General features: G+C 35.1%; 2 protein-coding genes across 2 annotated transcripts; both read left to right on the top strand.

Moving 5' to 3' along the window:
• Positions 1–1,835: 1,835 nt before the first annotated feature.
• On the top strand, positions 1,836–4,943 carry LOC114178723 (root phototropism protein 3-like). The gene is made up of 5 exons (XM_028064781.1): positions 1,836–2,164; positions 2,311–2,424; positions 2,533–2,602; positions 2,770–4,047; positions 4,139–4,943. Exons 2-5 carry the CDS (start codon positions 2,312–2,314, stop codon positions 4,688–4,690), a joined length of 2,013 nt encoding a protein of 670 aa, XP_027920582.1. The 5' UTR covers positions 1,836–2,164; position 2,311; the 3' UTR covers positions 4,691–4,943.
• A 3,413-nt stretch (positions 4,944–8,356) lies between these two features.
• On the top strand, positions 8,357–10,675 carry LOC114175029. The gene is made up of 2 exons (XM_028059786.1): positions 8,357–8,676; positions 8,770–10,675. Exons 1-2 carry the CDS (start codon positions 8,357–8,359, stop codon positions 10,673–10,675), a joined length of 2,226 nt encoding a protein of 741 aa, XP_027915587.1.
• The last annotated feature ends 230 nt before the right edge of the window (positions 10,676–10,905 follow it).

Below are 10,905 nucleotides of genomic sequence, written 5' to 3' on the forward strand. Positions count from 1 at the left end.
GTGTGAAGAGTGGTAACTTGTAGTGGGATTTCTCAGGATTCATTATTTTGCTATGATTTTGTTAAAGTGGAGTGCAAAATCGACAAGGAGAAACAAAAAGAGAGTGAATGAAATGACAATAAAAAAAATTAGAATTACGAAAGTGTCTAACTTTTCTCGATTTCTACTAAGGTCATGTCTTATTACTACGACCGGGATGAAGGATGTGTAGTGGTGAAGAGGTTTGGAGGGTTTAGAGAAGGAGAAGAGGGAAGAAAAAAAAAATTAGGAAAGTAAGAAAAAGAAAAATTAATACACTGATATGTGATTATTTTCTAATATCGTTAAACACATTGATTCTATTTAAACAATATAAAAACTCTTTAAAAATAAAATACAAGAACAAACATTAATCATAAACTTAAATATAAAAATTAAACTACTAATTAAATCAAATAGAAAAAAATAGATATAATTTAGTTTCCAAGTTTAATAAAGTAAGTAAAAAATAAAATTTGTAAAAGAAAACGAACTTTAATAACAAAGTTAAGTTAAATATAAACTCAATTATTTAATAATATTAAAATTATTTATTAGTTGAACTTTTTATATTGTCCTTATGTATCAATATATCCAACAGTTTTTTTTTTTTTTGGGAGAGTGGGACATAGCAAAGGTGGAGGAAATACAAACTGAAGGAGACAAACTAAGTGCTAATTATGTTGAATTGAGACACAAATTCTCAAGTACACTATACACCCAATGAACTTTACCCTCTTAGCGTAATACCCTTGATACGACAACCCACGAAACAAATCAGATTCTGCACTCTACACCTTTATGTTCCTTTAGGATAAATTTAAACCGTTTTCTTTTTCTATATTCTCAAAACAAAAATTATTCTCCTTCCGTTTCATTTTACATCAAGATTTTTTCATGACGAAAATAATTATAAATAACATAATTTATATAAAAAAAATACATGTACATTCTTCTCTTTAGTAAAGATATAAAACAGCGGATACTAAGTTGTTTTCCACCTAATTGATTTGTAATTTGCAATTTATCAATGATGGTAGAACGATATTCTTGGTTATTCTTCTTACCTGTTTTATTACAATTCCTCATTTCTGACTTGAAGTTATTCCTGGACCCTTACAAAATCTAACAAATATATCCAAAAAATTTATATACGCTAACATTTTTATAATAAAATACTTAAACAAATAGTTATAACAACATAAAAAGAGTAATATCTCGTTATATACTTTATTCTATACTCTCAAATACTTTTCCCTCTGTTACAATCAGTAAAACCCTGTCCTTTACAATTTAGAAATATGTTTTCTTTTGTCCCTCTTGTGTTGTAATAAAAACAAAATCATTCAAATTTTTATTATCCTTAGTATTTCAAAAATCTCCATTTATTACCATAAAATATATTTTAATGTCCTTTTTTATTGTTGACATTTACCTATCATATTCTTCTACATTAGATTTATTAACTGAATGGCATTGGAACTAGGACCAGAATGCTTGTTTTCCTTTTCCATCTCTCTCCAATATTGAAAGTATAGTGAAAAGATTGTGTGAATATTGATGAGTCTTTCTGATTGAACAGGTATAAATGGGGAGTGGTTAAGTGTAAGTGAAAAGATTGTGTGAGAATGTGATTAGTCTCTCTCATTTAATAGCTATAAATGGGAAGTAGTTGGTTGAAGGAGGAGTGAGAATGGATGAAATGGCAGTGTGGTAATTAGTCCCTTCCATGCATGAGAAGGCGAAAGTAAAGTGCAGGTATGGAAATTGGAAACGTAGTCAAAAGGAATGTTTTTGGGATTGCAGTAAACACAGTAACACATAAAAGAATAAGAAAATAAAATAAAAATGGGCTGAAAAGGAAGAGACATGTATGGTCAGGTGGGCATAAAGAATTTGGAACTGCATGTCTTGCACACATGAATGATGAAGGGTATCTTTCTAGCTATCAATTTTATCAATCTCATTTCATAATTCATATATGAAAGAAACAAACACAGAAACAGAAACCCAGAAGAAGATGATGATGAATGATTCACAACTCACAACACAGCTCCTGAGTGCCCATTACGGCACAGCCTGTGAGATTTCCTTGACATGTTCTCTGAAGAAAGCGACAAGTTTGAGATAAGTCCAAGCACCCCATGTGGGTTCCTCCTTCCTTTTCATCAACTTTCTTTCTCTCCTCATTCACTTTGCCCTTTAGTTTACCCTCTCTTCTTCTTCTTCTTCTTCTTCTTCAAACCCTCTTTTCTTGCAAAAACAATCTTCCCTTGTGAGTCTGGTTTTCAGTATGTGGGAATCGGAGAGTGAGTCTGCTGCTGGGAGGGAATATGGGACTGGACTTCTCACTTCAACCAAGCACAGTGTCAAGACTGAGGGATTTCACCAAAGAGGAAACTCTTGGTATGTTCAATGCACTCTTCTTATATTTCTTTTCGTCTCATGGCTCAAAATAAACATCAAAATTTCAGATAAATTTGCTTTCTATATCCGTTTCATGTTCACATGCAGGTATGTCTCAGCTGATATTCCAAGTGATCTTGTGGTTCAAATTGGAGAAGCAAACTTCCATTTGCACAAGGTAGCTATTATCTTCTTATACAATGAATAAATAAATAAACAAATAGATAATTTCCTACCTGAAAGTATTTTATTTTTCCTGTGAAAACTATGGCCTGAGATGTTTCTGACTTGTATTGTACTGTGGTGAATTTCCCAAACTATTTCTGGTGGTTTCTGCTGTGAAAGTATCCTTTGCTGTCTCGAAGTGGAAAGCTGAACAGAATCATATACGATTCTCGCGACCCTGACTTGAATAAGATAGTTATGGACGATCTTCCTGGGGGGCCTGAAGCTTTTGAACTTGCAGCCAAGTTTTGCTATGGAATTGCGATTGATTTAACAGCAGCCAATATCTCTGGTCTGAGATGCAGTGCAGAGTATCTTGAAATGACGGAGGACTTAGAAGAAGGCAATCTTATATTCAAGACAGAAGCTTTTCTGAGCTATGTGGTTTTGTCTTCATGGAGAGACTCCATAGTAGTGTTGAAAAGCTGTGAGAAGCTGTCGCCATGGGCAGAGAATCTACAAATTGTGAGAAGATGCAGTGAGTCCATAGCATGGAAAGCCTGTGCCAATCCAAAGGGGATAAGGTGGTCATACACTGGAAGAAGGGCATCACAAGTTTCCAGCCCAAAATGGAATGACATGAAGGACTCAAGTCCTAGTAGGAATCAGCAGGTTCCCCCAGATTGGTGGTTTGAGGATGTTTCAATCCTTAGGATTGATCACTTTGTAAGAGTCATTACTGCAATTAAGGTAAAGGGCATGAGGTATGAGTTGATTGGTGCTGGAATAATGCACTATGCAACTAAGTGGCTACCTGGTTTGATGAATGACACAACAATCCCACCAGATGAAGGAAGCAACAGTAGTAACAGTAACAGTAGCTCTAGTAGTGGTGGCTGGAAAAGTGGACTTCAAATGGTTGTGTCTAGACCTAGAGATGACACTTCAACTCTTCAAGCTAAAGATCAAAGGATGATCATTGAGAGCCTCATCAGCATAATTCCCCCACAGAAGGACAGTGTCTCATGCAACTTCCTGCTCAGGCTACTGAGAATGGCAAACATGTTAAAGGTTGCACTTGCATTGATCACTGAATTGGAGAAAAGGGTGGGAATGCAATTTGAGCAAGCTACACTGGGTGATCTTCTAATCCCATGTTATAACAAAAATGACACTGTTTATGATGTAGATCTTGTTCAGAGGCTGCTAGAGCATTTTCTTGTTCAAGAGCAGACTGAAAGTTCAAGCCCAAGCAGACCACCCTTTCCTGATAAGCATGCCACCAGTAACATCAATGCCAAGACAAGAGTGGCAAGACTTGTGGATAGTTATCTCACTGAGGTTTCCAGAGATAGAAACCTTACCCTCACAAAGTTTCAGGTTCTTGCAGAAGCTTTGCCTGAATCAGCTAGAACCTCTGACGATGGACTCTACAGAGCAATTGATTCATATCTTAAGGTAATCAATTCCTTCTCCAAGTAAAAATGTTGAGTAGTTTAGATTCACATGTGCCTGTAGATGTCTACTCATGCAATTCTTGTATTACCAGGCACATCCAACTCTAACTGAGCATGAAAGAAAGCGACTCTGCCGTGTGATGGATTGTCAGAAACTCTCCATTGATGCTTGTATGCATGCTGCACAAAATGAAAGGCTTCCATTGAGGGTAGTGGTGCAAGTTCTGTTCTCTGAACAGGTGAAGATAAGCAATGCACTATCCAACAGTTCTCTGAAAGAAGGTGTTGAGTCTCACTACCAGCCAATGCTTCCAAACCGGAAAACACTTCTAGAAGGGACACCACAATCATTCCAAGAAGGGTGGGCTGCAGCTAAGAAAGACATCAACACACTAAAGTTTGAGCTTGAGACTGTGAAAACCAAGTACTTGGAGCTTCAAAACGACATGGAAAATCTGCAGAAACAGTTTGATAAGCTGCTAAAGCAGAAGCATACATCAGCATGGACCAGTGGGTGGAAGAAACTAAGCAAACTTACCAAAATGACCAACGTGGAAAATCATGATATTTCTCCTCAGCTTCCAACTTCAGAAGAACAGAACAGAAAGACAACAACTAGAAAGTGGAGAAACTCAATATCCTGAGAGATAATAAACTCTCAACTGCATTGGATTGGAACTTATACCTCTCATGTTTCAGTTTGTGTTCCAGACTTTATTCCCTTTTTTTTTTACCATATTTCATTCCTTCTTTCTTTCTTTTAAACAGCAAGAATTTGTGGCTTCTCTTCGTTTAATTCTTTCTTCCTTCTTTTATAGAAATCGCTGTGAAATTCAAACTACATTGTAATTTTTCACCAGATCCAATCATAGTTTTCCTTTGCAAGTTCTAGAGGCACTGATTAACTTTTCTACCTCATGCATTAAATTTACTGCATTAGACCAGTACAAATATTTAGGACTTAAAGAGACACTAATGTCACAAGTTTACAATATTTTTTCTCAATTTCAACCATGAAATCCTGACTTAATTAAACAGCAACAGACGTATCAGCAAAATATATGAAACATGAAAGTGTTTCACAGTGTTAAATATGATATACAAAAGCATTGATTCATATTTTAACAATTGTTTAAGCTTTTGAAATAGCTTGTTTATGGAAAAGTTTTGGGTTATGACGCGCCTTAGAAAGTTAAATATGTTGGCTATCATGCAGAAACAAAAATGGGCCAGTTTCTTACTGAGTATGCACGGGTGTTACAGTTGGACAAAACCTTTTTCTTTTATGTACCTTTTATTTATTAATAAATTATTTATGTACAAGGCTATGATAAAGCCATTTATGCAAGACTTCAAATATCATGCCTAACCATTCTAACAAAAATTGTCTTTTATAGATTTAAACTTCAATCATGTTCCTAAAAGAATGAGGATGACCTCATACCACATGATCTTGCCCAATGTGTGCATCAGACCAATAATTCTTTGGTCTTGTTTGAGGTCATGGATAGAATTTTTCATGGTAAGCAATATAGAAAAGAAGATGATGAAAGATTAAAGCAAAGTAACAGTATATGGAAGGATGTTAGTGTTGTTGTTAAGAAATAGAGGAACACACATGACATAATCAACGTTTGGCCACTGCGTTCCTAATTTTAAACTGCTCTAACTTTTTGTTCTCAGTTTTATGTGACATCATAGTTTTTTATAATTAAACTCGATTAACATTGCTTTATTTAAGTGAAATATATGTTTAAAATTTGATTTCTTTTTATTCTAAAAATGGGTTTTCTTTACAAAAAATTGTGTAATTTTACACCAATTTTACTATAATCTATATATTTAAAAAAAACAATTGTCACTTCTGGATAAATCGTGTATGGAAAAAATGACTTCATAGAGAGATTGTGTTTCATGCACACAATCTTTACTTAAGAAGTCGTAGGACAAGATGATAACTTTGTTTATAATAATTAAGTTTTTTACATGGAGTTCAAAGTAGGAAATAATTTTCATGGAGGAAATCATGATTTTTTTAGATGTGTATGTAATTTTATAATGAGTTTGATGTGGTTTTTCATATTTTCTTTTCTTATTTTCTTTGTGCAAATAATAACTCTCGATTTCTATTTTTGAAATAAGAAGTTGTGAATTATATGCTTAATTTTAGTAAAAGACAAATCATACTAAAATCGTGTAAGCATATCACAAGTTATCATTTTTGTTAAATTAAAAGTCATGGTGCCTATAACTTGCAAATAACCAACCATGAAACTCTAACACAAAAGTGGTAAGTTTTTTCAAAATTTTTCATTTTCGTAAATTAGAGTATGATTATTTTCTTGGCATAAAACCAAACACATAAAAATTATTATGTTTATGTTTATTATATTCCTTTTTATTAAATATTATTTGTTTTATAATTTAATGAGAATAGGGCCATATATTAATAAAACATTTGAAGGGAAACTAAATTGAAAGAAATGAGTAGATATTAGTAATATCGTGAAGAATATTTACATAATATTTTCTATTTAAATTATTTTTTAAAATATTTTTCGATCTTACAAATTAATTATTATTTATATTTAATAAGTTAATATTGAGATGTCTAAATATTTGATATTCTGTTATATATTATTATATACATATAGTACATAAATAAATAAAAAAATTACAAGTTCATACAACATATCTTATATATCTCATATATTTATATAATTCCTAAAAGTCCCAACAAAGGTTAAACTCAATTAAAAGTTGTATGACAAGAAAATACATATGATGTTAAAAAAATAAGGTTACATAATTAATTAAGAAATAAATATGTAGTAAAAAAAATTTTATATTATTATTTAATCCTAAAATATTGGTGGTGTGGTTTTTAAAATAATTATTTTAAAATTTAATAAGAAACACATTGTAATTTGGAACCTTTTTTATGCGTACTAATACTTTATATTTTGTCTAAAAATAACTAGTGACCTTAATAAATAGAAGGATAATAAACCAAGTTACCTTTAAGAGAAGTGCTTAGGCATATTATATAAGCATAAGATACTTCTTTCTTAAGTTGTTATATAAATGTCATATTATTATGTTACTTTGATTATCTTCGTTAAATAATCAATTTGGAGAGTTAATGACGCACTTAATAATTAAAATTCATATAGAAATAAATAAATTGAAAGAACTTTTGTAAAGAAGAAAAGAAAAGACTCAATTTGAAAATTTTCTAACAGATTTACTGATTAACAATACTGAAAAATAATATACACACACATATATATATATATATATATATATATATATATATATATATATATATATATATATATATATATATATATTAAGTTAACTATCTACTTGATCTAATTATAATAGAAAGCTAAGAAACTAAAAAACCAACTATCTTCTAAAAAGATTGATAATTTTTTTTTAATCCTAATATCATCTCAAAAAGGGTTATGGATGTTAACAAGAACCAATATACACATATTTTTGGAAAGGAATTCGGATACAAAACTTTAGGGAAAAAAAAGTATAGAAATGTACAACTTGAAGGAACATGGGAAGATATAAATCTTGACCTAAATAAGGTGACAAAATATCAATATGAAAAGAAAGGTTTGTAAAAAATTGAATGATAAATTCACTGTATGAGAATGTATAAAAAGGAATTTGAATATTAGGACAGAAATTGTCACAAAGATATATACTTTATTTATTGTAATTGATAAACAAGTGAAACTAAGACTAGTCTTTGTAGAACTTCTAAAGAATACAAATTACTTTTTGGATTTTCAAGAAATTAAAGATCTACCAAAGAAAACACTGTAATACCTACTAGAGAGGTTAGTAGTGGAATCAAAGGACAGGTGGTAGTCCATGATGAAGAGGGACAGGTGGCACCAAAGTTTGTTAGGCGCAGTAAGCGATTTGTGAAGATACCTGCACGATTGGGGGAGTGAGTGGGTATTTAAGGGGGGATTGAGGAATTGTATGGGGGTGGTTATTTTCTTCTTCTCTGGAGTGTGGACCTTTACCACTGTTTTGTCTTTTCCTTCTCTTTTCTCTACTGTTATTTTTCCTTTTCCGCTTGAGGAATAATACAAGGAGGAGGTTCTTACATCAAATTCTGGTTTTTTTCTTGTATAATTGTTTGTTTGTGTTGATACAGTTTAAGGCAGCCATAACAATTGGTGCTTTCGTTGAGCTCCAATGGCAGAGAACACTCGTCTCAAGGACTTGCAATCAGAGATGCGGAAGGCCTCGATGCTATTGAAGCACATAACCAGAGCAATGTTGCCATGGGCTCTCGCTTGACCAAGGTTGAATCCCACTTATCTGCCTTGCAACTTTCCTTAGATTCCATTGCTCACTCATTAGAGAAATTAACGTCTGGGCCACCAGTTGGAGCGTTGGACTCATCATCCCGGGTTGCCTCTCCCTCCGCTGTTGTTCCTCCTTTACATATGCGTCACGTGAAATTAGATTTTCCCCGATTCGATGGCTCAAATCCGTTAGATTGGATATTTTGGGCAAAACAATATTTTGCTTATTACCACACTCCGAATGTTGATCGTCTCACAATTGCCTCCGTCAACTTTGAAGGTGTCGTTATTCCATGGTTTTAGCTTCTCCAACGTGCTAATCAACTCCCCACTTGGTCGGCTTTAGTCACTGCGATTGAATTACAATTTGGGCCATCACCTTTTGATAGCCCTCGTGCACGCCTATTTAAGCTGTCCCAAACATCTTCTGTTGTGGAATATTACAATGAGTTCCTGCTTCTCGCTAATTGTAGTCAGGGTTTAACGGAGGCTGCATTATTAGATTGTTTTATTAGTGGGCTCAAGTATCCTATCCGCCGAGATGTTCTGGCCCAATCTCCATGTACTATGTTGAAGGCAGTGTCATTGGCGCGATTATTTGATGAAAAGGCAACTTTGGGCCTCTCGGTTCCACACAACCAGCCCACTTCTTATTCCACTTTCAAGGCGAACCCTAATTTTGGCACCAGTTCTCTTCAGAAAAGCAATTCTTCCTCGCCCAATGCTTTACCACCAATTCTTCCCACCCCATTGACTAAAGCTTCGCCTCTCGTTCGTCGCATTTCTCCCGCTGAGCAACAATTGCGACGTGAGAAGGGTCTTTGCTTTACCTGTGACGCCAAATATACTTGGAATCACAAATGCCCAAACAAACAGTTGATGTTATTTGACTTGGAAGAAGATCCATCCGAAACACCCTTGTTCGACTCAACCCTTGCGGAGGTTCCCGTTCAGGATGACCCTTCTCATCTGTCCCTCCATGCTTTTTGTGGATCCTCCAGTCGCACTACTACATATTTTCTTGGGTTTATCAAAGGAAAACCGGTTCGCGTTCTCTTAGATGGGGGCAGTTCAGACAGCTTCATCCAACCTCGACTCGTTCACCTTCTTCGTCTTCCCGTTCAACCTTCCCCTTGTCTTCGGGTTATGGTACGAGATGCATACTGTCTACAAATCGAAGGCTACATACCTCGCCTCTCTGTTTCTATTAATGGCCATGCTATTAAGTTTCCGGCTTATGTGTTAGAGGTGAGTGGCTTTGAGGTCGTGATGGGTACATCGTGGTTGGCGACGTTGGGTCCGCATATTGCTGATTATAGCACGGCACAGATTAAATTTACCATGGGTTCTGATTTTGTTACCTTACAAGGGGAAAATTCATTTGTCCCTCAAATCGCGCAATACAATCACTTTCGGAGGCTTTGCTCAATTGATCAGATATTTGAAGCCTACATGCTGTCATGTTCTTCCCTTGAGCTGGAAAATACTATAATGCCCTGTTTTCCCCCTGACACTCCCTCAGACCTGCTACAAGTCCTTTGTCAGTACACCTCAATATTTCAGGTTCCCATGGGTCTTCCGCCATCCCGCCGCCACGATCATGCTATTCCTCTACGAGAGGGTGTATCAGTAATTTTAGTTAAACCCTACTGCTATCCGTTTGTTCAGAAATCTGAAATTGAACGTATGGTTGCCGAAATGTTACAGCAGGGCCTTCTTCAGCCCAACAACTCTTCTTTTTCTGCTCCAATCCTATTGGTCAAAAAGCATGATGGATCTTGGCGGTTCTGCATTAATTATCGTGCCTTGAATGTCGTTACTATCAAAGATTCCTTTCCGATACCCACTATGGATGAGCTATTAGATGAATTGCGCAGTTCTCTTTACTTCTCCAAATTGGATCTTCGAGCAGGCTATCATCAGATCCTTGTTCGTCCAAAGGATCATGTTAAGACTGCCTTTCGTACTCATAATGGCCATTATGAGTGGGTTGTTATGCCGTTTGGTCTCTCGAATGCTCCAACCACTTTCCAGGCAGTCATGAATGATCTATTTCGGCCTTTCCTTCGCAAGTTTGTTTTGGTATTCTTCGACGATATTCTGGTGTATAGCTTAGATTGGTCCCGACACTTGGAGCATTTATCCTTGGTTCTTCAAGTCTTACACAATGATAAGTTTTATGTAAACTTATCAAAATGTTCTTTTGGTCAATTGCAAGTGGCCTATTTAGGACATGTGGTTTCTAGACGAGGAGTAGAAATGGAACCTACAAAGCTGCAAGCGGTGTGTGAATGACCCACTCCCTCTTCAGTTATGCAATTGCGTGCTTTCCTCAGACTCACGGGATACTACCGTTGTTTTATTAGGCATTATGCTGCGATTGTTGGGCCATTAACTGATCTTCTTCAGAAGAATGGGTTCCAGTGGTCCCCCACCGCACAAGCTACTTTTGAGCATCTGAAAACAGCCTTAGTGTTAGCACTAGTGTTAGCTCTCCCTGACTTTTCTAAACCTTTTATTCTGGA

Source organism: Vigna unguiculata, chromosome 3, assembly GCF_004118075.2.
Source record: "Vigna unguiculata cultivar IT97K-499-35 chromosome 3, ASM411807v1, whole genome shotgun sequence".
Lineage (NCBI taxonomy): Eukaryota > Viridiplantae > Streptophyta > Magnoliopsida > Fabales > Fabaceae > Vigna > Vigna unguiculata.